Below are 25,444 nucleotides of genomic sequence, written 5' to 3' on the forward strand. Positions count from 1 at the left end.
GCAACGCGCATGGCAAAAACCTTGATGTGAACTAGCTATAGAACGGTCTGCTGAGTGCAGGCACGTAATTGTAGTCGACAGCAAAGAGAACACACACATACATAAGATTAGAACAACAGATACGTACGATGCGAGGAAGAGTGAACGTGCAGATCGCCCCGTACCAGTTTCTCATTTTCGTCGCCTCTCAGATCTTCACCTCCTCTGTCTGCTCGATGATCTCTTGCAATTCATCACCGTCTACATTATCATTAGCGTATTCCTTCTTTCCCGCTGCCACGTTCGCAAAGCTGAATGATGGTCGAACATTCGCGCCGGCCGCAGACGGAAGGCTTTTGTGTGGCTCGAGTGGGGGAGTGGTCGGACTAGCAACAGCAGAGGCAGGGGGTGTGGCGTGCGCTGTCGGGTAGTCACGTAGCGAAGCCGTGTGTGAAGACGTACGGGACATAGTGTGATGCGAAACACGCTCCTTGGTCGTTTCCCGTTCTTTTTCGATGCGTTCCTCAGCAGCCATCTCCTTGGCGGACACGTCCACGGGTCTAATCGGTTATTATTGTGAACAGGCTATAATAGCACTTGATTATAAGGTTGCTTACTTCGCGGCACCGAACGGGTTTGACCGGTGATGCGCACTTGAGGTGGTAGAAGGATTCGGAGACGCCAAAGGAGAAGGAGTTGCAGATGCGGAGGTAGAACGGGGAAGAAGCTCTAACTTGCGGCGGGCCAGTTGAGGCGTTGGAGGTGTTGAGCCGCTTGCTGCGTTCCACATCGAATGTGAGACAACCAGGCCAAGTTTTAACAATAGAAGTAGTACGTACGTGACGTGCTATTCCGCGAAAGAGTGCGGGGTCTGCGCCAATCTCCTTCATCAGGTGGACTGGGCGCATCCCGCGGAGGAACCACGCCTCGCATGCTTCCGAACCGGCTGCCAGGTCCCTCCCCCGAAGGCGCAGTTGGCTTGAACCTGCTGCCCATGGTCCAACTGTCTTCAGTTTCGGCTGACCCATGAGGGACACCCTCCTTAAAGCCCGATCCACGACGCCTGAATGAGGACTCAGAGTCAAGCGATGTCGTTGTAGAAGAGCGAGCAGGAGCACGAGAAGAGCGCCAATCAGAGGCCGTATCTGATACAGACGGCGGAGGGGGTTCCCGCATTGACTGATGGCCATCTCGTCTCCTTGACGCATCACGGGAAGAAGGCAGATCGGGCAAGGGGCCCTCACGTCTCCAGTTGCTCGCGAATTTGGCTTCATCGTCGAAGCCACTGTGACCACCAAAACCAGAGCGTTCCTTTGCTTGAATGGAGCGTTACTAGGTGAACAGCGAGGATGGCAAAGAACATACGAGGTTCGGCAACGCTCACGCGGATAGTGCGACCGGCGAGGCTCTATCATGACAAAATGAGACAACCTGGTGAATGCTGTTGTGGAGTACACTTACTGCACCAGATTTAGTCAAGGCTTCTTTCAAGCCTTCCAATTCAGAAAATTCGATATATCCAAAACCTTTTGGCTTTTCATCTCTATCCTTGATGATTTTGACAGAGTTTGTCTGAGAACGGGGCATAAACTTCGGTCAACATGCGAAGGTAGAAAACTACATTCGATGTACCTGTAATCCGCCAAAGAAATCCTCCAACTCGCCTTCTGTAAGATCGAAGGCCAAGTTTCCTATGAAAGCAGTAAAGGGAGGTTCCGTGGGCAAGGGAAGATCTTCATGGAAATGCCCGGAGGCACGATCGGCTGTTATGTGGAAGAAATGGTTGTCCACCGGCACATTTATGGCACTACAAAGTAGACGCACGATGTGAAGACAGGAAATCGTCCCTCCTACGATCAGAGGGCCGTGCACGGTCCTCATCCGACCGAGCGGCCGCTGCAAGGAAGATATCGGCATTCGGAATTCCCACAGAATGCAAGTTCTTACGAGCAGTGGGTAGAGCATCCATTTCGTCAGCCCACGATCCCAAGGCTATATAACGTGTGATGTTAGACCATTTCTACCGGACGAGATTATGACGACTTCTCACTGTTATCACCAAGGAACTCGTTCAGAGACATTTTCTGTGCCTTCTTGGGTGCTGTTCATGGAGCGCATACTTAGTTATGGGTCCCGGGGAGCTGGAAAGAGTACGTGCCCATGTTGTATATCTCGGACGGAGATACGAAGGTCTGGTGTACGAGCGATGAAGCTGAAGCTGAGAGACGCTGCAAGCTACTGAAATTCTTCAGATCGGTCATCGAGCCTTCGTTTTCCCGCGCCTGCTACTTCGAAATATTATTGCATTATTTTCGCACTTATCCCGCGCAGCGCGCCGTGCGGCTCTCGCCTGCACTCCCGGCTATCCTTGCAATTACCTCGCACTCCAACATGATTCTGCTCGAGGTATTGTCCACTTTACTGGCACAGCATTTGACCGCATGGAACTGAGTACTCATGCTGCACAGTCGAACAACTACATCATCCAAACCACCCTCGCGGAGAAGTTCATCAAGTCAGTTTGCACCACGCGTCCCGCTTCCTCACTCATCGTTAAAATGCAGGCCTTCTTCTCTGGATGTTCAGTTTGTGGACTTCGATGGTGTCCGGTTCCATCTCTCCACCCCCGAGCGCAAGACTGGTCTTGTCCTCTCCATGAACATCCGCTGCTGGGATGAGCTGGTGAAGTATGGCGTCCGCGACGTGTTAAGCCGCGAGTACGGCCGCATGGTGAAGCCAGCGCCGGAGCCTGAGTACAATGTCAGCCTGGAGATTGATCTCGAACAAATCCCTCCAGAAGGTGGTGAGTTACACATCTTCACCTACAGCTTTCGTGCGTCTAGCGTAAGACGAACTGACTCCTACATTTGCCTGATGTGGCCAGAACAACGAGACACGTTGATAAAGTCACTTTCTTCCTTGAGGCGCAACGCTCTTGCTGCACCGTTCGAAGTCGCTTTCAAGGCACAGAAGCAGTTAGAGGCCTCTGGAAGTGGTCAGGGAGAGCTCATGACCATGCACTATCGTGACGAAGAATGCATCTACGTACAGGCCTCGCCAGATCGTGTCACGGTGATCTTCTCGACCATATTTAGAGAAGAGACGGATCGAATTATTGGTAAAGTATTTTTGCAGGTATGTATCACAGTCTACGTCCGTTACGTTTTAACTAGAATTGCCTGCATTCTCACCAGGAATTCGTTGATGCGAGACGGCTACCAACGATTCAAAGCGCACCGCAAGTTCTGTACACAACGGGCGATCCGCCGTTGGAAATTCGACATCTCCCCGGTCTTACCGTCAGTGAAGACATCGGTTACGTCACCTTTGTCCTGTTCCCTCGACATTTCGCCAATCCATCCGTGGCCGAGTCAACAATCAGCCACATCCAGTTGTTCCGCGACTATCTGCACTACCACATCAAATGTTCCAAGGCGTACTTGCACTCGCGCATGCGGCACCGTGTGAGCGAATTCCAAAAGGTCCTCAACAGGGCGAAGACGGAAGTAGCGGTCGTAGACAGGAAGACTGCAAGGTAGATATCTGGTCTCACATCATGAACGAATTGCTAACAATTTTTCCTCGCAGTGGACGCTCCATGATCTCACGATGAATTTTTGTATGAATGTGGAGGTGTTTGATATTCTATGTCGTTGTATCAATACATATCAGTCAGGAATGGTAGGATTTTAAGAGCCACTCGTCCGGTCAAGTGACGACGTCATTAAGCAGATAATATGTACAGGAAAGACGAATGGAGCAACGGTCAACCGTAATATCAGCACATCAGTAAGTTACGATGAATACAAGTCATGAGCAGTTTATGAGGTGCGACAGAAGACACATGTGACGACGAGGCCCACAATTACACGACAGATCGTAGAGCAAAATTATGTTAAGTCAAGGGGAGGACAATCGAGAGCAGAGATGGTTGTAGTACCAATTGGAAGAGCTACGGTGTGTTCCTCTTTTCAGAGTAGTGAATGGGCAGCCCTCCGTCGTAACCGAATGTCGAGATAGTGACACTTTCGATATTCTCGCAGCCCTGCATTGGTGGGAGAGGTACTCCAGGCAATGCGACCACCGGATCGCCCTAATGTGGCGAGAGGAACGGCGCCTTCAGCGTCCGTCACGATGGCGCATCGAACGACGAGTGTGAAGTCGATGCGGATGAGACCAGGTCGTTTGGGCACTCGTAAGGAGATACGGAACGAGGGCTGGAATCGTTCGTGCAGGCAGATGGATACTGAGGTATCGGCGCATGGGAATGCGGAAAAGAAGACATGCGACGTGGAAATCCGAGGTGTGGCTCGAATTGCAGGGCGTAGTGTGGCGGCTTGCGATCGCCGTCGCACATGTTGTAAGAGGAAGGCAGATGCATTGGTGGAAATGTTCTGACTACATGCGGGTAAGGAAGGTCGGCAGGATAGGGAGGTGAGCAGCCGGCCGGCGCAGTAATGAAATTTTGGAGGGGGTGGCTAGGGCCTGCAGCCAATAGTCGTTGTCGACTGCCATTCGGATACTGCGCGTCGTATTGTGACATGTCGTCGCGGCAGTGATCCTCGTGTGCTAGTGGAAGCGAAGAAGTAGGGTGGAGCACAGGCGATGCCTCTGCACGCTGGGGCAGTGAATATAGCGAGACCTCTGCAACAGTTCCGTTCGGGCTGAAATTCCGTATTATGTGAGACAACTGCATCTCCGATCCAATTACTTCATGGCGAAGGACTCTGGTTGCCTGCATTCCCTCCGTCCAATCGGCACATCGTTTCCAGTAGCGTACCGAGCTGCTGTTGACGCCAGAGGATGCGGAATGCTCTAAGTAGAAAGCTGGCGGCTGTGACAACTTTAATGCAGCAAGGGCAACACCTGGGGATACGTTCGTGAACTCGGTATCGACGACGATGTCGAAACTAATCTCAATCTTGAAGCCCAACCCAGAAGAGTAGATGAACCAAGTGATGCATCGTTTCGCCTGGCACACGTACCCCACGAGATCGTGCTTGCTCACAGTCGACGCCACACGGCGCCATGTACCAATGGACAAGTCGGTACATGGAATGATAGTAACGGCTGTAACATGCTATCCGTAAGAATTACTTGTGACGTGCTCGGCGGCAGAAACATACGTTCATCCTCGTGAATCAGATTATAAAGATCTATGTCGAAGCCTGAGCACAGCTCCGGCGGCGTGTCGGGTGGTGGATCAGACAGACCGGCCCTTCCTTTTATTTTTACGTCCTGCAGCTTTGCCTTTGCTCGCCTAGGAGATTGCAAGTCATCAAGAATTGTTGCAACGTAGGATGGGAGTAAGAGCGGACCTGTTCTGAAACCAGATCTGTGTCTGTCGCTCATGCATCCCAAGAAGACCACTGATCTCCTTCCGCCGGGCAGCCGTAGGACTCCTGTCAGACGCGAAGAAACGCTCCAGATGGGAGAGTTGTTCTGGAGTCACGCGAGAGCGTTTGCGCTTCCCCTTCGCTGCAAATGACTTCGAGTGCGTGGACGCTGACGAGGGATTGTCTATCGATAGCGAAGGCGATGCCGTGTCTGTTGATATGGCTGTGTCCTCTGACGCACCGCGAAGAAAGCCGGAGACAGAACTCGGCGAAGATGCAGAGGATTCAGGAAGTAGATCATCGTCACCCGCTAGTGAATTGGTGACTTGTTTGCTGCTGGCTGTAAGTTGAGGTGAGAAACCGGGGTGCACACACAATAGATGAGACTCACAACCCATGGCAACTACAAGGGAGAAAATTGGGAACGGGGGGAAATTGGGAGACAGCAGTGAGATTTTGACCAGTGACGAAAATGAACAATTGCAGGGCACGGCGACGCCTGGCTATAAATGTAATAGACGTCAGCGTGCAGCATCTTCAGCGGTGAAGAGGGACAGTGACACTCACGATTGAGCACAAAGGTGACAAAGGTTGAAAGCAGGGGGAAAAGGTTTGCACCCGCGGTTGAATAGTAAGGCGAATTAAAGGTGGGCGATCTGACCGTTAAAAGGGAGAGGGTGATCCAGTGCGATTTCATGTCTCTCGTTTCAGGAAAAGGGAGGCCTCCATGTCCAAGTATCCAGGTACGTCAAAGGACTTGTCCAGGTACTAACTTGGTCTGCCGAACCTATATCTTCGGCAATTGATTGTGCTGCCACCGACCCACTCTGGGACTCACGTACCGTGATGGGGCGCCGAGTGTGTCGTTGCTTATTGTCTCGAGAACACCACACGTCTGTAGTCGTTCCCGCACTCTCACTGCGCTCAGACGCAAAAAAATGGCGAAAGCGTCCAGGCAGTGTGTTGCAAAGTATGACCTGCACGCGAGCCCTGATGGGGTTTCTGCCGGCGGAGGGGTGGAAGCTGCAGAAGCCAAAAGCGACGGGGTCTTCCGGTCGTCATGCACTTGAAGGAGCTCGCAGCCGCGGCGACATCGCGATCATCAAAAAAACTTTTATGCCGAGGTTTGAAGTGGGAGTTCCGCTGAGGTGGAAAGTGGCGGTAGGGGCTCTAACAAGATTAGACACCTTGTTTTTCCGGGAGCAAGTGTTATGGACATACAGACTTAATGTACGGGTACGATCAACAGGATTCAAGCAGGGGGATACATACCGGGAGACGTAACTGCAAGGGGCTTATTGCCGGGTACGGCGGATGGTATATCGATCGCACAGAGCAAGAAAGCACCAGCGGCATGTGACACCCACTAGTGATCCATGCATGTCACCAGGCATGGCTTGGTGCTGCCCGAGGTAAGACAAAAAAACCGATAATCTGCGCACGAGAGAACATTAGACGTAAATTGGAGAACGAAAGGAATTCGGGAGCGCGTCACATCCAACGCCGTCGTCACAAAGCTCGTGACTGTGACAGGGTGGCTGTCCTGGCACGTGGGTTTGGCTTTACGGAAGCCCCCGAGTAAACCGATCATGCCGGCATGCCGAACGACGACTTCATCTCCCGTTCCACCACGTTGCGCATCATTCAGCGGTGATGTTCTCTCCTACCGCCGCATCGTGATCTACTCACTCACCAAGTTGCACATCAATGGCCCCCACGATCTCTTCGACATTATACGCATTCTTCGCGTGGTTCACTCCCCACATATTGGCTCCGTCTTGCTGCCAAATACTGAGACCTTCATGGCCTCGTCAACTCAAGATGTGCTACCGATGTATACTTACTAAGGACTGTGCCTTCTGCGTAGGGAGGCGCGATACCGTCAGAGGGGTCATCCCGCTGTGGATGCTGGCTTATTATCTGTCCCTGCATACCGGCTTGCCATGTACTGAGCACCCATGATACAACAGATGCAGGCTGTATCACTGCTCCACGGAACCCCCGTTCCTTCCAACTGCCAGAACTGCGGTCACAGGAGGAATCCTGCAAAGTGAACGTCCGGAAGAGTATACATACTTGCCTCGAGAATTACCTGCGCAGAGAATACAGAGCAACAACAATACTTACGCACGGATGCGATAGACTAGAAGATGTCAAACAAACCGGAATAACAGCAGAAGAAAGCCCCACCCCCCACTTACACACCCTATCAGAGGGCAGGATATACGGTCACCTTCAGGCATCCTGTATCTACTTCTTCGCGTGACCACAAGGGTCGATCACTCCTAGTAGCGGGGCCGCTTCGAGTCACGATCGTCGTATCCACCGGGCCCACCTTCGCGCTTCAGGTCGCCGCGATACCCACCTCCGCCACCATATCCACCCCCCGGAGGACCATACCCACCAGGACCGCCGCCGGGTGGCCCGCTGTACCCACCGCCGGGGCCTCCATATCCGCCAGGTCCGCCAGGTCCGCCTTGGCCTCCAGGGGGACCACCGTACCCATGGTCGCTGAACCCACCACCACCTTGATAACCGATACCTCCACCGCGACCTCTGCGGTAAACACGTTGGACGTAACATTCTTGGCAGTCAGAGCAGGAGACATACCGGTAACCGCCTCCACCAAATCCGCCGCCACCGCGCCCTCCGTCAAAGTCGTCTCTGCCACCTCTGAAGCCACCTCGACCACCGCCACCACCGAACCCGCCACCACCACCTCCCCGGAAGCCGCCACCACGACCACCACGGAAGCCACCGCCTCGGTCACCACCGCGGAATCCGCCTCTAAAGCCGCCACCACTGGGCGGGCCCTTCGCGCTGAGCAATGGTGCAGGCGGCTCAGGCTTAGGCCTGCCGCCCAGACCCCCGCCTAAACGACGGGGTTTCCAGCCTCTTACCGTGCGACCGCGCTCGACGTCGACCAAAACCCTTTTGCCCATTATTTGTAACCGGTCGGACTCCTTGTAAGCAGCTAAAAATGACCACGATCGTCGTAGTTCGCTGGGTTAGTATGCACCGTTTGTGTGTCGAAGAGCGTACCTTTCATGTCTCGTTCACGCTCGAAGACGATGAACGCGTAGCCTTTACTCCGTCCCTTTTTGTCTCGAACAATCCTTACCCGTTCAATGCTGCCAAATCCTTCGAACTCACGACGAAGATCACTGTCAGTGGCATTTTTATGCTGAGAGCATGGTGTCAATGAAATGCACTATTCGTAGTAAGGCAGTAAGCATACCAGACGTGATATGAAAAGGGTCTTGTACGGGTCGCCAACAGCCTCGGGGTCGTCCGCAGGTTTGTCTGAGGGTCTGGCGTGAAAAGAGTAAAGTGAGGCGTCAGGATGACACTCACAATTTTCCTTGGCGATGTTGTATTCATCCGTCTTCTTATTCTTTCGCTCCTCTCTGCGAATAGCACGCTTGGTCTCTTCTGCGTAGGTGAACGCAGGCTCTTCGCCCTCCTCCATCCCCTCGCTCTCCCCGGAATTGAGCATCCCCTGAGTCTTATCTTCCCGGAGTTGGGCGATAATGTGGCCGACGCCATTGAGAGCTTTTTTCTTTACGCGGTCAATGTCCTTGTCGAGGGGGCGAGTGTACGGAAGTGGGGGCCTGGGGGCGAAAAGCTTGAGCAAGTTTGGGGGTAGAAGATGAGTGCCGGGCATGGTAACAACGAATGACAGAGAAAATAGCGTTCAGCGACGACTAGTAGCGTAAGACGTAGATCGGTGAAGGACGACGGCGCCGACTGCAGGCCAATGTGGACGACGAAAGGCGTCGAGGATGGTGGACGTCGAACGTGAGAAGCGCGGACTGGTGAGCGCCAACTGCGGGCTGTTCTCCTCCCGCCAGGTCGGTTGTATTCTTCCTCCTTTCCTGTACGTTTTTCTCACTGATCTTTCACCTTCAGCAGCTACAGTTTCAGCTCGCATGCATGCCGTAAAGCCGTCCTCGTTTTGCCGTAGCTGTACGGCCAATCTGCGGCGCACTAGCCACCGACCGCGTGCTGCAGTTCGGGCAGGGTCATCCCTTGCCAGTCCCAAGGCCAACAATTTCGCTCAGTATTTCTTTCACAACGACAGATGGGGCCCTCTTCACCGTTCTCATTACCAGGATGCCTCGCCTTCTACTCCAATTTCACAGGCATTAACTCCCCAATCCTCCACCATCCGAGCTTTCAAGGTTTCCGAGACTCTCACACCCCGACGCCTTCTGCGCATATATGCGGAATTGTCTAAATCGCGTCTAACCGTGCTCGTCGTGCTCACTGCAATGGCCGGCGTGGCATTGTCGCCCCTACCCACCTCTCTGCCAGTCCTTCTCTCCACCGCAGCCGGCACCGCCCTATGTTCAGCCTCTGCAAATGCGCTGAACCAGCTGCAAGAGGTGCCGTTCGACGCTCAGATGGCTCGCACCCGTATGAGACCGCTCGTCCGACGAGCGATTAGCCCTCTCCATGCAGCCGGCTTCGCTGTCGTGACCGGGGTTGCAGGGCCAGCTGTTCTCTGGACCATGGTCAATCCCATCACTGCATTTCTCGGTGCCGCTAACATTGCCCTCTATGCTGGGGCGTACACCTGGCTCAAGCGCAGGAATGTCTTCAGCACTTGGGTGGGAGCGGTGGTTGGCGCTTTGCCGCCGTTGATGGGTTGGACAGCTTGTGGGGGACAGCTCCTGCCGTCATCCTCCTATCCCATCCAATTATTCCTCCCGTCCTTCCTTTCGACGACCACGCTTGACCTACATCTCATCGACAACCCACTCGCGCCTTTGGCACTCTTTATGCTGCTATACAGCTGGCAATTTCCTCATTTTAATTCGTTGTCGCATCTTGTACGAGAATCGTACGCGCAGGCCGGTTATCGTATGCTATCCGTCGTCTCACCTGCCAAAAATGCCCTGGTTTCTCTCCGCCACACACTCCTACTCATTCCAGTGTGTTCAGTCCTCGTGCCTATTTCCGGGCTCACCACCTGGGCATTCGCAATCGCCAGCGTCATCCCCAATGCTATCTGGGCAGAGGCCGCATGGAGGTTCTGGCGCAGTGGTAGCGAGAAACATGCGCGGAAAGTGTTTCAACACAGTCTGTGGTATCTCCCGGTCATGCTTGGTCTGATGATGTTCTGCAAGCGAGGAATGGACTGGGGATCATGGATTGGAGTCCGAGCGGAAGAACACGAAGAGGATGTACGTGAATGAGGGAACCCTACAATTGAAGAAGGGTACCGTTTGAGTAAATACTCGGGCCCTTGCATACCTGGCGACTTACAGAGTAGACCGCATTAATGCTATCTAGCACTGGATCACGGTGCAGATTTGCTTTTGAGCTTGCGCGCTGCCTCCCGCTGCTTCTTCAACGCATTGAGCCTGAGCTTCAAAACAGTAACCTTCTCGTCCGCCTCCTCTTGCGCGCGTTCCTCGTCCAGCAGCCTGTCCATGATCAACTCTCTCTCCTCCTGCTCTCGTCTTCTCCTCAACTCGGCCTGATCTACCACTTCCTCGTGTTGCGAGACTTGATGGCCAACATCGGTCTGAGCAGGAGGGAAGCCGCTCGGGGACTCGACAGCCAATACGGGTTCAGCAACAACGGTCGCGCGCTCGTACGCCTCGCGCTCGTCCGGGGCATTGAGAACTGCCTCTTGAAATCGCCGCCACTCCAGGTCCACGGCGTCCACTGGGGCGTCAACTGTAAGAGCTACCTCATCGGATTCGTCGTCGGATGGCGGTGGCAGTGGAGCTCGCGAAGGGTCAGAGAAGAAATCTGCGGGGAATCCAGCTCGTGGATGCGAAGGCGCCTCGTCGTCCTCACTGTCTTCCTCTTGGACCTTCTGCCTCTTGGACACGGTCTCTTCTTCATCCTTCTCCGCTGCCCTGCGCTTCCTCTCCGATTCTTCCTGAATCTCTCGCAGGCGTTGTTGCTCCTTGAGACGCGCTGCATTAGTGCGATGAGCCTTGCTACCAACGTGACCATCCCAGGAAGAGCTCTGCTTGACAATAGTACTGCAAGCAATGCATCGTAGTTGCCCACTGGAGGTATACGACGCAAGAGGGTGGTTGACGTGGATCTCTTGCCGTTTCGCTTTGAGCAACGCACGAACGTCTGACATGGAAGTGATCAACAAGTTCGAGAGCAAGTTCATTTACGAAAGCTTATTACGTAAACACACTACATGTACTGAATGGACTAAGGTACTCTATGGCTGGAGTGTCTATCATCGTGAATATCCTCGGCCCCTTTTAAAAAAGTGGCCAAATGTGCTCTCCGTTCTTACACAGTGCGGGTGAGGTGCGCCAACTTTACGGCTTGTCCTTGAACATCTGCTGGATAGCCACCGTAGAGTACGATTTCGGACGTTCCAGAGCTACAGAGATACAGTTAGCTATCATGCCGAAGTCGTCAACGAATATCTACTCACGAGCACCGAGGGCACGATCCCAGATCAACTGGGCAGTCACACCAAAGGCACGGGAGACACCGAAGAGAACGGTGTAGAATTGCATCTCCTTCAGTCCGTAGTGCGTCAGCAGCACACCGGAGTGGGCATCAACATTGGGCCAGGGGTTCTTCGCTTTGCCGGCCTGCAGAGATGAAACGTATCAGCGTGCGTACGACAATTTCCATGCAGATGGTACCTACCGCGAGTAAGATGTCGGGGACGATTTTAAAGACCTGGCCAACCAATTGGAAGAGAGGATCATCAGGCATGTGTTTGAGCGCAAACTTGCGCTGAGCGGTATAGCGTGGATCGGTCTTCCTGAGGACGGCATGTCCGTATCCGGGGACGACCTGACCAGCCTTCAACGTTGACCAGACGTATTCCTTGACAGCTTCATCGCTGGCGTTCTCGCCAATCTTGAACTGCATTTTGCGCAACCATAAGAGCACCTCCTGGTTGGCGAGGCCATGTAGAGGCCCAGCAAGACCGTTCAAGGAAGCACTGAAAGCCAGGAACGGATCGGAAAGAGCCGAACCCACTAACTTGCCGGTGTGTGCGGAAACGTTACCTCCTTCATGATCACTAGTACGAGATGTCAGGCTCCCGCGACTATAATTGTAGGGAACGCGTGCCTGTGAATGGTGATGTAAAGCCTCAAGAGGTCGACGAAAGCAGGATCCTGGTCGAACCCTAATAGATGGGCTAGATTCCAAGAGTAATCCCTGTTGGGCTCAATTGTGGGTATCTTGCCCTTGCCGTAAACGTTACGGTAGATGCGGCCAGCGATGTTGGGGAGCTTGGCGATGCTGTGAGACAAATGAGTACACAATCGGCGAGGTGACGGTATATGCAAACTCACAGGTCCATACCGTCCTCGAAGGTGGGCTGCCAGTACTCCTTTTTAGAAATGCCTTGCTGGTAGGCCTTGGCGAAGGCGGAATCGCGATTCAACTGGAGCAAGATATGAGTACAGAGGTCAACTACCGGAAGTGTGCGAGTCTTACGGCAGTAACGGCCAAACTGAATTGGCTCATAGGATGCAGAGTGTCCGGACATCTGTCGAGGATATCTTCCACGAAGTCGGGAATAGTAGCCCGCGCTGCCCAGTCCCTGGAAAGTGCGGTAACCTGCTCTTGAGTAGGGACCTCGCCAGTTAGGAGAAGCCAGAAGAGTCCCTCCGGAAGAGGTTCAGAACTACCAGGAGCTCGGGGGAGGAGCTCCTGGCACTCGGGAATGGTCCTTCCACGGAAGCGGATGCCTTCCTCTGAGATGTGTAACATCGCATGAGAACGAAGGCAAAAAAAATGAAAGGAAGAACAAACCTGGGTCAAGAATGGAGCCATCCCATATAAGCGCAGGCAAGCCTCGCATGCCCCTGAACGGATTGTAAGGGAGGAAATAAACCGCCAAAAAATGGGAAGGCTTACCCATAGAGCTGATCTACAAGGACGGGACCAAAAGACTTCTTTCCATGCGCGGCACGCGTGGCTTTCACCTGGTCCAAGATATGATCAGCGGGAAGTGAAGATGTGAGTGATGGGGAACAGGATACATTTTCGATCTCTGCAGGGATGAGATCGGCAAGCCTGTCCTTGAGGGAGACGGTCTTTGAGGAGGTGGAGGCGAAGCGGGCCGAAGGTGCGAGAGCGGAAGGCCGTGACTAGAACGGAGTATGACGAGTGCAGGTGATGAGTTCATGTGACTTGAAGTAGAATGGAAAAATACGCACTTGCTTGAAGACAGCGCGGAAGGCAGAGGCCATGGCGAGAAACCGAGGACGACAAGAGGACGAAGAGAAGAGAAGAAGAAGAGAATGAGCAGCAGATGCGAGGTTGCGTTGGCGCAAGTTATCCCCCACTGACGCGGGTCACGTGCCCACACTCTCGGATTTGTCGGCGAGCGGACGTCGGCCACTGCGACCGCACCGCGTCCGACAGCGTACACGGCGACAACGACGACGACGACGACGACGACGACGACGCTCGTCCTCGACGCCGCTGCCTACGACCTGCACCTCAATGCCAAAGCGCAAACGCTCGACTCGCCCCCCTCCGCAGGAGTCTCTCTTACCTCAGGTACCCATCTCTCCTCCTCCTCTCCGGCCCCCGCTTGCTCACTCCTCCCCTCCAGAAAAGGCACTATAGGCAGCGTGCACATGCTAATCCATTTTCCGACCATGCCCTCAGCTACCCGCACTCTCCCCACGCCTGTGACTGGTCTATCCTCTACCCCGCCTTTGCCGGCTCCGGAAAGACCCCCGAGTTCGCTGATGTCGGATGCGGCTTCGGCGGCCTACTCATCGCCCTTGCCCCTCTCTTTCCCGACACGCTCATGCTTGGTTAGTACTCCACTCTCTCGCCGCGTCCACCCGACGTTGACTATCGCGATTCCTCCCGGGCGCCTATTCGCACTGTGCCCTCTTTCTGTGCACAGGCATGGAAATCCGTGTACAAGTCTCCCAATACGTCCGAGATCGCATTCTCGCTCTGCGCGCAACGTCCAACACCCCTTCGTCCTCCCCCGGTCAATATCAAAATGTCTCTGTCGTCCGCGCAAACTCCATGAAGTTCACCCCCAATTACTTTCCCAAGCACTCTCTATCTGCACTCTTCTTTCTCTTTCCTGACCCTCACTTCAAATCCCGAAAGCACAAAGCCCGCATTATCTCCCCGACTCTGCTCGCCGAGTATGCTTACGTTCTTCGACCTGGAGGCATCGTGTACACCATCACTGATGTGCGCGATCTTCACGACTGGATGAGAACGCACTTGGAGGCCTTTCCCTTGTTCCAGCATGTCAGCGAAGACGATCTTCGCCACGAAGGCAAGGGCGCGATCCTAGACGCGGTCTTCAGCGGCACCGAGGAAGGGCGCAAGGTTGAGAGAAATAATGGCCAGAAGTGGCTGGCTTGTTTTAGACGGGTGGAAGCTGTTCGAGTATAATCATGTTTTCATTCCCGACTATCCTCATCACCTGTTGCACACCACGCCACGTAGTTTAACTTGTATTCATTGGGTCATCCAGTATCGTCTCATTCCAATACACCACTGCCTATACCGTGAGACAGCCCTGTACCCATCGCTTCAATCAACATGCTCGTCCTGTTGCTGACAGCGTGCTTCATCTCCTTGTGGATCGTCTGCCCGGTCTCACACGCCAATCGGAATATGTCCGCAAATCGGTCTACGTGTAATCGCGTCTCCGGAGTCAATAGAGTGACTTTCTTGATCCTGGGTATGACCGCGACTGTGACATGGGGCAAGTCGTTCTCTTCCAACATATTCAGATCGAGCATTGTCGACGCTGAGTGCACTCCACCAGTGACAGTGACAGCACACACGAAATCGTACAGTGGGATGCCTGCCGTGGTCAGCGCGAGAGTGGTCGCATTGATGCATGCTTGCAGTAGTCCGCCATCCTGTTGAAGGACCTGGATGTAGATGTCGATTTGAGAGCGGGGATAAAGGTTCGTCTGTACGACGGGCTCGAAAGTCGACTTGACCGTGGACGCAAGCTCAAGCACTCGCCTGGAGACTTAGTCAGATAACGATCAGTTGCATCGAGAGAATAGCGGAGTGTGTCGGGTCCGCACGAGCTCGCCGACGTCGCTCTCCGGTGCTGAAGGGCAAGATGTTCACTTCCACATTAATGTTTGCACGATCGTGGAGTGTCAGTGAGCGCATCTTGGCTTCCCAAGGTCCGAAAACGGACACAGAAACCTGAGTCAGGCCATGGGTCAAGGTGGCCGAGCCATCTGCAACACCTTGCTGAGAGAGCTCTATAGTGCTGTCCCGCAGTTCATACTGGCGTCTTCCGTCTGAGCGATACACCGGAGACGGGGACTAATATCTAAGTTCCTTACATTGTGGGAACATCCGGCCTAACATTGTACATGTATGATGGCCCTAGTCTCCCGTAGGCAGCCCGTAAATAGTGACCTTGTTCATCAGCAAAAGTGTCCAAACTCTGCAACGCCAGGCAGGGTTTGTAAGCAGGGGGGTCAGATTGCGTCGCGATGCAGCGAGCTGTAAAAGGCAAGCAAGGTGGTATGAGTTTGCATGTCAAAGTCCTCCCGACATAGATATGCATATCCCGGCAGAGTCCGGTTGGGTATGCAGACGGTATACAGATGTAGGCAGTCATTTTGTATATAGGTGCATATTATAATACATGACCACAACGTTACAAGTCCCAGGAGTACTTGCGTGCTGCGTTCTACAGCGGCGCATAGCCTTCGTCGCCATACTCGTCCTCTTCACCATCCTCGCCATCCTCCGGGCCAAGTTCTTCAACCTCTTCATGATCACTTCCTTCGCCTCCAGTGCCCTGCTCATCTTCATCGTCATCCGAATCCCTGTAGCTGTAGTCATCTTCTTCCTGTCCAATCTGACCTTCGTCTTCATCTTGCACCAAACAATCCACGGATTGCTTGTCATCGTCCGACTCGTCATCGTCCGACTTGTCATCATCTGACTCATCATCGTCTATATCCATCTCATCCCCGACCGTTGGCAGGGTAATACCTGTTCCCTTGTGTCCGACACCACCACCGAGGTATCTCATGAACATGTCACGATCGACGAACCTGAGTGACCGTAAGAAAATGCAACAAATGAAGTAAATCAGGGAAAGCACGTACATATTAACATAATAGAATAGCCAGTCCTCATCGTTGTCTTCAGAGCGTCGTGCAATGGAAGGCGGTAGAAGGTCAGATGTTCATCCATGGGCAAAGGCTGGAATGAGGTGCACTCCTCGGAGGACTTCGTCAGGATTGAGGAAGCCAAATGGCTTGTAGTCGTCGATGTCAACAAACCCGACACGGTGCAAGCGGCGGGTCTTGAAGCCACCTGGTGCTGTAAGATCGCGACCAAACCAACGTACCCACAGAAAGTCCATGTGTTGTGGCTGTCGGGATATCGGTAACGGCCCGCGATAACACACATTGACGTGAAAGACTCCAACGACACGGGTGTACCAATAAGGGTGTTGATCAGCATCTTCGCCATCTTCGTGTGATAGCACCATGACATCGGGGTGTGTGCGAGGATTTATGGAATCCTGGGCATGGCGCATATCGTACATGGTGTAATTGATTCGGAGCACCTTGTGCCGGTAGAGCTTGTTGTCGAGGAACAAGATCTGATTGTGTTCCTTGTGTGTGAACGTGTCTTCATCGCCGTTGTATGCACGACCAGTAAGGCGAGTGAGAAGGTGATCCTTGAGCGACGGCATGAACATCTGTGTTGCGAAAGAATTTGTCATCGAAAATGTACTGGAAGTAGTCAGGAAGTTACCGCACCTTGAATGCGGGATCTCCTTTGTTCCGTATCACAAAGCTTATAATGTCCTCGCAGAAATGCTGTGACTTGGACATGTGGTAATGCACTTTTGGGGATGTGCGCAGAAGTGGCTCTTTGTCAGCGAAGTCAAGGCGCGTATCATCCAGAGGCTCCTCGGGATCATCGTCGAAGTCCATTGCATCCTGAGTGCGGTCAAGCTGGCACTGTGCCTCCTGATCCAGGATCTCTTTCTCTCATCTCTTCATCTTCTGTAGGAGTGCCTCGCGACGCTGGTGCTTGGCTATTTGAAACACGTGCTTCCTCTTATTCGTGCGTGCATAGAATCGTTTGACATGGTGATGTTCAAGTTCTCCCTGAGGACAAGACAGCGTTAGTAATCGATTCAGTGCACGCAATGACACTATAGGGTATTGCTCACCACCTGGGTTGTGTAATTATCTGTTGGTCCGAATTCATGGATGGTAGCTGGATAGTCTCCAACAGAGTGGTATTTGTACGTTTCGACATTGAGTTGTTTGCGTTTTGGATCAATCGTGTTTGCAGAGGTGCCGCCATGACCACCAGCACGGTTTGCTAGTGCAGCTTTGCGTCATCCTCGTGCTGCAGTCTCCTTTGGAAGCTTCCTAATGCTGAACATACTGTCTTCCTGAAGTGACAGATAGCTGCGCCAAGTGTAGCTGTTGCACGTTCAAACACCTGAAGGGTGTGTTCAGTGTGCAAATGAAGCTTCGCATAGGCATGCCAAGCTGTGAGTTCAAAGAGCAGGTCCATGACAATGTTGTTGTATTTCTTAGAGGGGATTAGGCCTTCGAATACCAGAATGCAGCACTGAAAGAAGTCAATGTGATGTTTGGACAGTTTATGACAGCGGCATACCTGGAGAATGTCCTCAAAATCGCGCGCAGCCAGTTTCTTCATCGCGGAAACATTGTTACTGAATCGGCGAATTGTGTCACGTCCAAATGTTGGAACTTTATGGAATCTAGAGTTGACTTAGCACATAACTGTCCTCAACAGAAGCAGAGACATACTGCATGTCGAACTTCTGAATTGCATCCTCACTGACGGCATAAAGAATGCGAAGGAGGTGGGTGAAGATCGCCTTCCATACGCCTAGCTCAAACTTGTGCATCAAGTCCGGAATGAACATTGAAAAAAAATTGAAGTTGAATATGGAAAGGCGAGTGGAGAATGCGCTCTATACAAGACAACAGATATTTGAGAGAGAGAGATAATGTATAAGAAACAGGCATATCTGCATTGGTAGAAAGGACTTCACGTTCAGAACGCGAGCGATGGTCTTGCTTGTGAGTGTACATCCCTTTTCAAAGATCCAACCGCGCATCATGGCAATCTTCGCCTGTAACCAACTGTCATCATTTCGTGTGTGCGTGCATCTGTGTAGGTGCCCATGGCTCCTATCTTCGACTTTTCAGTCAAGCAGCAGGGACAAGGACATCTTGCAAGGTACTTTATGCATGCGAGCAGAATTCTGTTTCATAACGAATTAGGACCATATGAATGAAAGCATATAATGACTCACTTCTCTGGGTAGTCAGCGGAATAGGTGAAGAACCGCGGGAACAGTCGTCACAAGATCCCGTCGCCACAGTGTATGAGTATGCCATGCTTGTACGCATGCATGAACTCCGGGTCAAGCAACAGCAGCCAGATGGCCTGCATCAGTTCGCGTTTGCAGTATTTGAGAACGGCAGTGGTGGCCGCAATACCGAAAGTTTCCCAGTAGAAGTCCTGAATTGTGTCTGGTAACTGATAATGTGTAAATACTAAGTACGATATGAAAAACTATCGTCAAATAAGGCCTGACTCACCATCAGTAGGTATGCAAGATGGTGTGCGGCAAATGAACTGGGTTTACCGTGTACATACTTGGATAAGCTCCCGAAGTACGCGTATATTGGCCAAAGTGCTGCAGACCCGAAACTTACTAGGTGTGTTGAGTCGGACCATAACATAATTGGCACAATGGCGATCTCGATGTTAGGATCCTCGCTTAGCTCATGCAGCTGAGAACGTATGTGCGCATCTTCCTCGAGAAAGGCATCGGAGTTGTACAACTCGGTGTAAACTCGAATATCGCCAGCGTTGGCATTTGAATCGTCTGAGTCAGAGTTTTCAGAGCTGTCATAGTAAGGGCACCAGAATAGCTTGAACGGTATCCAGTGGAACATGCGTGCTGCAGTATCTTGATAAGCGGCCTTGATAACCTTGAGAAGCCTGCGATAGTAGATGCCGGAGACTTCAAACTCGGGGGCATCAGCCTCGGATTTGAATCGAGTGTGTTCCTTAGGCAAGTGGATCTTGACAGTGCCTTCAACCCAGACATCATCGGCAGAGAAAGCATTTGAAGTTTGAGAATGCTTGTCTAGCCGCTTCAGCTCTCGCACCGTGCTGAAATTCTGGAGGTGTGTGGCATCAAAGTCATCAGCAAGCAACACGTCATGAATGAGACTGTCCATTTCTTCAATGGACTTCGTATCAGAAGGCCGATACATCCAGTTTATAAGGCGATAGGTAGTGGTGTTCAGGAAGGGGCTGAAGAAATTATCTTGCGTGTATTGCAGAGTGTCTGTGAACTTTTGGCACAAACAGTGTGGAGGACTACGCCCTTGTGCAGTCGTTTCTGGTGCAGTAGCTAGAGTGAGTGAGTCGCACAACGTATCCAGGGTGGTTTCATCCTCTGGATCCTTCTGGGGTTTGACTGCATAGACACGGTACAATCTAAAGGTGTTCAGCTCAGTCTTGATAGCAAGGTCTGCAGCATTTATATCAGGTACATCCTTCACAGCCATAGGAGCGATGTCAGCAGCACGGTCTACCTCCAGCTGTGAAGCATCAACTGGATCAGCTGCTCCCTTGCATCTCCTCTGCAGATGCATTGGCCTGGGTATATGTGCTGGTATACCACGGAAGGGTTGAGGAATATAGTCGGCGAGACCTCTCGGGACATGAAGTCGTCGACCAGACCTCATGGAGACTGCTGGATGTGCATCTACTTCACCACCAGGATCAGGCTCGATCGGCATCCCTTCTCTGGCATCGTGCCTGAGCTCCTGCAGTCCAACCAAATCCTAATATATATATCAGTATAGCATCAAGACGAAAATCAAAAAAGTATGTTGTTGAATGGGTATAGGTTTCCGGGGATGGCATAAATGCACTCAAAACTCAACAGATAACGTACATGGTTCACCCCTTCCACTAGGTCTGTATTTGCATCCCTTATCTCCTCACGGCATCGTTTCTTCCCTTTCCTCTCTGCTTTCTTCTTCTGGTGTTTGACTTCCTGTGCATGAAGTCCTTTCCGTGTGAGCTCACGGTGTTTCTTGCATGGCCCAGTGTGATTGCTGAGTCCTCGAGCGTGCTTGAATTCCTTGAGACACCCCAGGCATTTTAATGTCATAGATATTGCCAGTAAAAATATGAGTAGTAAGTGTGCCCACCGCATTGAGCCCAAGGAGAGATTGTCAGAACTCGAGACTTAGAATTCCTGTGTAAGGAGCGATCATGTGACAGACGCGAAGACGCGTTGCGTCACCGGCACGTGACCGTGTCCTCTATGTATGCATACCTCCTTTGCACACCAATCCTTGCCTTTTACCTCTCATTGTCATCTCACCATGGGTCGAACCAATGTCAAAAAACCATTTCCCTCTCGCCAGAACCCAGTCGCATCGATTAAGCCATCTTGCTACCCCCCAGCCAGCTCGCACTCCTCTCAAAAAACTCCGGCATCTTTGCGGGCCTCTCGTCCAGCACTCACCGGCACCCGAGGCTCAGAGAATGGAAATGAAGGTGCTGTTCCACTCAAGAAGAAGAGGACGAAGGCAGATCTCGATCGACAACCAGTTTACCACCACAAGAAGCGAGCAAATATCGTGAACGAAACCAGTGACGAAGACGAAAACAGTGACACGGATAAGGATGAAGACGGATACAACTCAGACCACGACATGCACAAGGACAACGATGACAACGAGGTAGGGCTTGAAAATGAGGATGAGGATGGAGAAGAGGAACAGGACATGGATGAGGAACAGGAACAGGACAAGGACAAGGAAGAGGATGAGGAGGAAGATCATAGCCGAGGCCGCAAGCACGGATTTCTGAGATCGACGATCAGTCCAACGCAGTGCCACAGAAACGCTGCCGCACCAAGAAGCTAATGAGGGGCATGGTGGAGAGATGTGACCCGAAGTATGATCCTGTTACAAACACAGACTCGTACTAATTGCAGTGAGCTTCTTTTTGCAGAGTATTCCCTTCACTTAAGCCACACCACGATGGCGCCCGATTTATTCCCTGCACCATCAGTCCATTCGCACATCCAATGCAAGCCCTTCAACTTGGCCTGCTTTCGCAACAAGATGACGATGATGAACTTGATTCACAGGCCCAAGAAGCATTCAATTCGATGTGAGCTCGCCTTAGTGGATGTACGGGTCATTTTGATGCACATATAATGACCTTTACTTTATTCTCAGGGGCAAAGACGAACGTGAAGAGCTCGCTTACACCTTCAAAGTGATTCTTGGTTTGATGCCTGGTCTTAAGGATCAGCTAGTATACATGGGGGACAACATCAATGCCATTGATGTCCTTGGGTCCTACGTAAGTCATCGCATATAGTTTACTTATTGGGAACTAATTTCTTGTACAAGCTTAACCATTATGCTACCGGCGCTCGTGGAGATCACCTCGGGTCACTTCACGAGCGCATTGTCAATTACCTGCCAGATTTCAGTGACAGCTACCCTGTGTTGAAGCCACAAGACAGTAAGTGGAAGCGTGGCTTCCAGAACATCACAACCGGCCGGCTACTTTGCCTACAGTCTATGCTCACAGAGTTCCTCAATGATTCGGATGGGTAAGTGTCTGTACGCGAGCGAATTTTATACTGACAATGACGTTTATCAGATTTTGCCGCCAAGTGCGCGACGGTGAGATTGATATACCCTCTGACGAGTTCCCTTCATTTCTGTATGATGAAGCTCTCTACAACCCCGACGAATTGGATGCTGGGTTGCTCAGGCACCCGTTACTTCTCAAGGTGTGTACTATGTTCACTGGGTAATCTATCATAGTGTTACAGTAGTATTACTCAACTAATGGCATTATGCAGTGCTTCAAGTCTTTGATAACCAGCCCCGGTAGTGCGTGTCCGATCACGGAAACTGCGAGAGCAGACCCGGACGTCCTCCCCTCACAAAAAAGTATGACATGACTCAGGTGACTCCTAGGAACATCGCGTATTTGGCGGTCCTCGTGAGTACTACTATTTGAACATCTGTTGATCACATTCTTTAACGGTGCACTTGAGGTTCGATTTCTCTTGAACAGTCAGCACTCGTGGTCCAATGTCGACATGACCTTTGACCTCGAAAAGTTCTTCTTCGAAATTCTCAAGTTCTTCCAGGATGAAGAATGGGGGAAAGCAACACTGGAATGGTGGAACAAGTAAGTTTCGTGCCTGAGCTTTACTTGTGCTCACACCGCACATTCAGAGCAGTATTTGGCACAACCGCGAAGGGCCAAGGCGGCATGAAGAAGCAAACCCGGCCACAATCTGCCTCCGCCAAATTGAAGGTTCAGCGCGCAGCTCGAGCAGCTGTGCAATCCGGCACCGTGTGATTCTCGTGATGGTAATTATCTGCTTTTTTTTGGCCATACGTGCTTATTGTGTCATTTACATCTAGCACGAACCTCACCTTACTTGCTGCTGCCACTAACTCTACCTGCAAGTTCCTCTTGCTCACCTTCTTGCTGCCGCTCTCATCTGCATCCCTGTTTTCTGGTGTCTCCCGCACTTGTGTCTCATGCTCTCACTCACTCCTCGTGTTCGCACCCGCTCGCTGACTCTTCCGTGCTGACTCTTTCTGCACTCACTGTTTCCGCGCTTTGCAGCTGTACTTGGGCACTCTCGCCATGCTTAACCTTCAGCGTGTGTCACCGGCATTGTTGTTCTCTCTCAGTGGCCTCGTAGTAGATTTGTATCGGTCTTGTTACATCCAAAATATACCTTTTGTTGGGCCATCTGCAGTGCCTGCTATATGAAGGCAATGAAAGATATATAAATTGTATTGAAATTACGGAGTCCGTGAATGTATTTACAAAGTTTATACCTTCGCATGCAGACTAATAACCTAACTTTGTAAAGCCATACATCGGCTGCAAACTATCGCACACTCAGCAACGTCTGCAGCTGATTGGTAAGTATGCATCAGACCACCAATAATTTACATACCTATTAGAATATCGACGGAAACCACTGCATACAGGTTACCTATCTTGCAGGGTTTGCAGCTCAGGTAAGGTTTACAGCGCGCTGCACTGCGCTGCATTCTGAATGCACTTTTTGCTGATGTTGAGAGGGGGAGGACGATCACGATACAGGTCTGCTATCAAACGCGCCCACTTGGCCATAGCACACCATTTCACTTGTGATGTGTCAGAGTTTGCGATTGCCATTCAGATGCCAGAAAAGCTGAACAGATGTCATCGGGCATCTCTAGATTGTGATCATACTTGTTGCGTCTCCATGAACCATCTAGTGACAATATGCTTCCCTACAACTATAGCCACACTGTACCATTCTCAGGCTCCCCATACCCTCCACAATACAATCCAAACCATGCTTTTCAAACTCCAACACCTTCTGGCTATTCCGCCGTCTTCACCACCCCTGCATATCCGCATGCCTCGCCAGTTGTCCCACCTCATGTCACCTTGCCCCATCCACATTGATGCCGTCCAATGCCTGGCACACACCATCCAATTGGTAGTCATGGGGCTCATAGGGAAGACTTGACGTGGTCAGTATCTCCTTGTATAGCATACGACCCACAATAGAATTAAAATTAAATAAGAGTGAAGGAGCACATTGTTCAGCACTTATGCGAAAACCAAGAGCTTCACACAGAAGGGCACCAGAAAGTTTTTTAGATGAAATTAACAGGTAGGCTATGCTGGGCGCATCGATGCATCTCAGTGTACCAGATTTGTGTACGCGTTTCAGAGATCAACCTTTTGGTTAGGTCCAAAATGGTGTGCTACAGTTCGACCCCTGCAACTCATAGCAGACTATGATGGCCCGTATGTAGCTCCAATGGTCAAAAATATGTTTACAATGTAAGGCCCGATGTCTGGGCATGTGATACCCAAATCACACATTGATAATGTGTGATATTGCGACATATACAATGTTCGCAAATGACTATGTTACCACATAACATTCTTCCGAAAACTTTAGGTCTCATTCGGCATGTCCGGCAGGAAGAAATTCTGATCGACACTATGCCTTTCAGGGCAGACAACAGATTAAATATCAAACTAGTATAAGGGTAACACAAAGTTACAATGTATGATTATTTGACATTTGACATTAGAGTCTATACTGTGCCATTACGACCAATCCGGCCGGGGGTGTGAGACAGCCTTGTAACGATCTGGCCACTCGGCCGAAACGGTCGTGACAGCGGACAGTGGACACATTGTGGCCAGCCAGCCAAGCCAGCTGCTGGGGTAGGGAAAACTGATGGGGTGACTGGCCAGCCGGCTAAGTCACGGTCTGGGTACCCAATCTGGCCACTACACCCGTGACATAGGACATGTCTAGGATTCCGGCCAGGCCAACCCCGTTCGGATGCGTGACTGGCCAGATTGGTCGTAATAGCACAGTGTATGAGGTGAGATGTCAGGGTCTCAAACCCTCGGCCTAATATTCAAACTGTAAGGAGGTTGGACACCCATAGTGCCGCTAAGCGGCTTGACGAGTGGCACACTTGATGGCCACTTAGTGGTTATTGGATCGCCAAGTGTACCACTCAGCAGCTTTTCAACTGGTCGTGGGAGATCACACAAGCACAAGCACAAGTTCAGTCAAAGGAAGTTCATTAACTGTATATAATGAGAAAGCGGCAAATGACAGGAAATCGACAAACAGGAACAGCACGTAAAATTACAAGGAAACCACTTATTTGCACACAAGCTGGGCCAAGTCATCCCTATCCACCCTAAGCATCCTGCAGCCTTCTTCCAGTACTAGAACAAGCAGGTCTGCCATGCTCCACATCATTTTGCCATACACTCCGAAGTTGGGGCCACACTTACACATAATCGCATAATTGTCTGGGCCTGGTTGCAATTACGATTCCTGAGGTACGAAGGAATCATTCTTAATGGGATAGGGCTTCCGCCAACTTTTGGGAGGACACGCACTTTTTCCCCAAGGTGTGGGAACGACTTTTCAATACAATTTTGTATGTGTGGGAAGCACCTAGTACAGGGTTAGGTCTAGGGTTTAACTACAAACTTTGTAGTGCCTGTTGTTAGTATACTACAGCTTGCATACAGTCGGTCTTTCAAAGTGA

At 51.6% G+C, this 25,444-nt stretch overlaps 12 protein-coding genes across 12 annotated transcripts; 5 read left to right on the forward strand and 7 right to left on the reverse strand.

Moving 5' to 3' along the window:
- Nucleotides 1–187: 187 nt before the first annotated feature.
- On the reverse strand, nt 188–2,141 carry SCP_1302690 (hypothetical protein; the record flags this gene model as incomplete). The annotated part of the gene is made up of 10 exons (XM_027763566.1): nt 188–539; nt 597–756; nt 819–1,295; nt 1,345–1,387; nt 1,441–1,551; nt 1,612–1,742; nt 1,804–1,875; nt 1,927–1,971; nt 2,030–2,080; nt 2,138–2,141. The coding sequence occupies 10 exons, from the start codon at nt 2,139–2,141 to the stop codon at nt 188–190; spliced, it is 1,446 nt and encodes a 481-aa protein (XP_027619367.1).
- A 229-nt stretch (nt 2,142–2,370) lies between these two features.
- Nucleotides 2,371–3,592, forward strand: SCP_1302700 (Actin-related protein 2/3 complex subunit 2; the record flags this gene model as incomplete). Its single annotated transcript, XM_027763567.1, has 6 exons — nt 2,371–2,385; nt 2,448–2,494; nt 2,544–2,782; nt 2,864–3,114; nt 3,174–3,514; nt 3,568–3,592. 6 exons carry the CDS (start codon nt 2,371–2,373, stop codon nt 3,590–3,592), a joined length of 918 nt encoding a protein of 305 aa, XP_027619368.1.
- A 516-nt stretch (nt 3,593–4,108) lies between these two features.
- On the reverse strand, nt 4,109–5,713 carry SCP_1302710 (hypothetical protein; the record flags this gene model as incomplete). Its single annotated transcript, XM_027763568.1, has 4 exons — nt 4,109–5,049; nt 5,106–5,239; nt 5,298–5,655; nt 5,707–5,713. The coding sequence occupies 4 exons, from the start codon at nt 5,711–5,713 to the stop codon at nt 4,109–4,111; spliced, it is 1,440 nt and encodes a 479-aa protein (XP_027619369.1).
- A 1,887-nt stretch (nt 5,714–7,600) lies between these two features.
- On the reverse strand, nt 7,601–8,979 carry SCP_1302720 (U1 small nuclear ribonucleoprotein 70 kDa homolog; the record flags this gene model as incomplete). Its single annotated transcript, XM_027763569.1, has 5 exons — nt 7,601–7,871; nt 7,926–8,289; nt 8,358–8,499; nt 8,554–8,618; nt 8,670–8,979. 5 exons carry the CDS (start codon nt 8,977–8,979, stop codon nt 7,601–7,603), a joined length of 1,152 nt encoding a protein of 383 aa, XP_027619370.1.
- A 265-nt stretch (nt 8,980–9,244) lies between these two features.
- Nucleotides 9,245–10,513, forward strand: SCP_1302730 (Protoheme IX farnesyltransferase, mitochondrial; the record flags this gene model as incomplete). The annotated part of the gene is made up of 1 exon (XM_027763570.1): nt 9,245–10,513. The coding sequence occupies one exon, from the start codon at nt 9,245–9,247 to the stop codon at nt 10,511–10,513; it is 1,269 nt and encodes a 422-aa protein (XP_027619371.1).
- Nucleotides 10,514–10,617: 104 nt separating this feature from the next.
- On the reverse strand, nt 10,618–13,513 carry SCP_1302740 (Citrate synthase, mitochondrial; the record flags this gene model as incomplete). Its single annotated transcript, XM_027763571.1, has 11 exons — nt 10,618–11,314; nt 11,616–11,676; nt 11,731–11,893; nt 11,952–12,333; nt 12,384–12,557; nt 12,611–12,702; nt 12,756–13,015; nt 13,074–13,126; nt 13,179–13,246; nt 13,304–13,411; nt 13,481–13,513. 11 exons carry the CDS (start codon nt 13,511–13,513, stop codon nt 10,618–10,620), a joined length of 2,091 nt encoding a protein of 696 aa, XP_027619372.1.
- Nucleotides 13,514–13,769: 256 nt separating this feature from the next.
- Nucleotides 13,770–14,693, forward strand: SCP_1302750 (tRNA (guanine-N(7)-)-methyltransferase; the record flags this gene model as incomplete). The annotated part of the gene is made up of 3 exons (XM_027763572.1): nt 13,770–13,826; nt 13,882–14,089; nt 14,185–14,693. The coding sequence occupies 3 exons, from the start codon at nt 13,770–13,772 to the stop codon at nt 14,691–14,693; spliced, it is 774 nt and encodes a 257-aa protein (XP_027619373.1).
- Nucleotides 14,694–14,782: 89 nt separating this feature from the next.
- On the reverse strand, nt 14,783–15,046 carry SCP_1302760 (hypothetical protein; the record flags this gene model as incomplete). The annotated part of the gene is made up of 1 exon (XM_027763573.1): nt 14,783–15,046. One exon carries the CDS (start codon nt 15,044–15,046, stop codon nt 14,783–14,785), a length of 264 nt encoding a protein of 87 aa, XP_027619374.1.
- Nucleotides 15,047–15,966: 920 nt separating this feature from the next.
- SCP_1302770 (hypothetical protein) lies at nt 15,967–18,204 on the reverse strand (the record flags this gene model as incomplete). Its single annotated transcript, XM_027763574.1, has 6 exons — nt 15,967–16,336; nt 16,568–16,992; nt 17,054–17,236; nt 17,694–17,882; nt 17,931–18,036; nt 18,086–18,204. 6 exons carry the CDS (start codon nt 18,202–18,204, stop codon nt 15,967–15,969), a joined length of 1,392 nt encoding a protein of 463 aa, XP_027619375.1.
- A 440-nt stretch (nt 18,205–18,644) lies between these two features.
- On the reverse strand, nt 18,645–20,047 carry SCP_1302780 (hypothetical protein; the record flags this gene model as incomplete). The annotated part of the gene is made up of 2 exons (XM_027763575.1): nt 18,645–18,824; nt 18,887–20,047. The coding sequence occupies 2 exons, from the start codon at nt 20,045–20,047 to the stop codon at nt 18,645–18,647; spliced, it is 1,341 nt and encodes a 446-aa protein (XP_027619376.1).
- A 648-nt stretch (nt 20,048–20,695) lies between these two features.
- On the forward strand, nt 20,696–21,241 carry SCP_1302790 (hypothetical protein; the record flags this gene model as incomplete). Its single annotated transcript, XM_027763576.1, has 1 exon — nt 20,696–21,241. One exon carries the CDS (start codon nt 20,696–20,698, stop codon nt 21,239–21,241), a length of 546 nt encoding a protein of 181 aa, XP_027619377.1.
- Nucleotides 21,242–21,405: 164 nt separating this feature from the next.
- On the forward strand, nt 21,406–22,706 carry SCP_1302800 (hypothetical protein; the record flags this gene model as incomplete). Its single annotated transcript, XM_027763577.1, has 7 exons — nt 21,406–21,491; nt 21,560–21,686; nt 21,737–21,942; nt 21,993–22,125; nt 22,230–22,340; nt 22,396–22,532; nt 22,580–22,706. The coding sequence occupies 7 exons, from the start codon at nt 21,406–21,408 to the stop codon at nt 22,704–22,706; spliced, it is 927 nt and encodes a 308-aa protein (XP_027619378.1).
- Between the last annotated feature and the right edge of the window lie 2,738 nt (nt 22,707–25,444).

The sequence above is a fragment of the Sparassis crispa genome (genome assembly GCF_003851025.1).
Source record: "Sparassis crispa DNA, contig_000012F, whole genome shotgun sequence".
Classification (NCBI taxonomy): Eukaryota; Fungi; Basidiomycota; class Agaricomycetes; order Polyporales; family Sparassidaceae; genus Sparassis; species Sparassis crispa.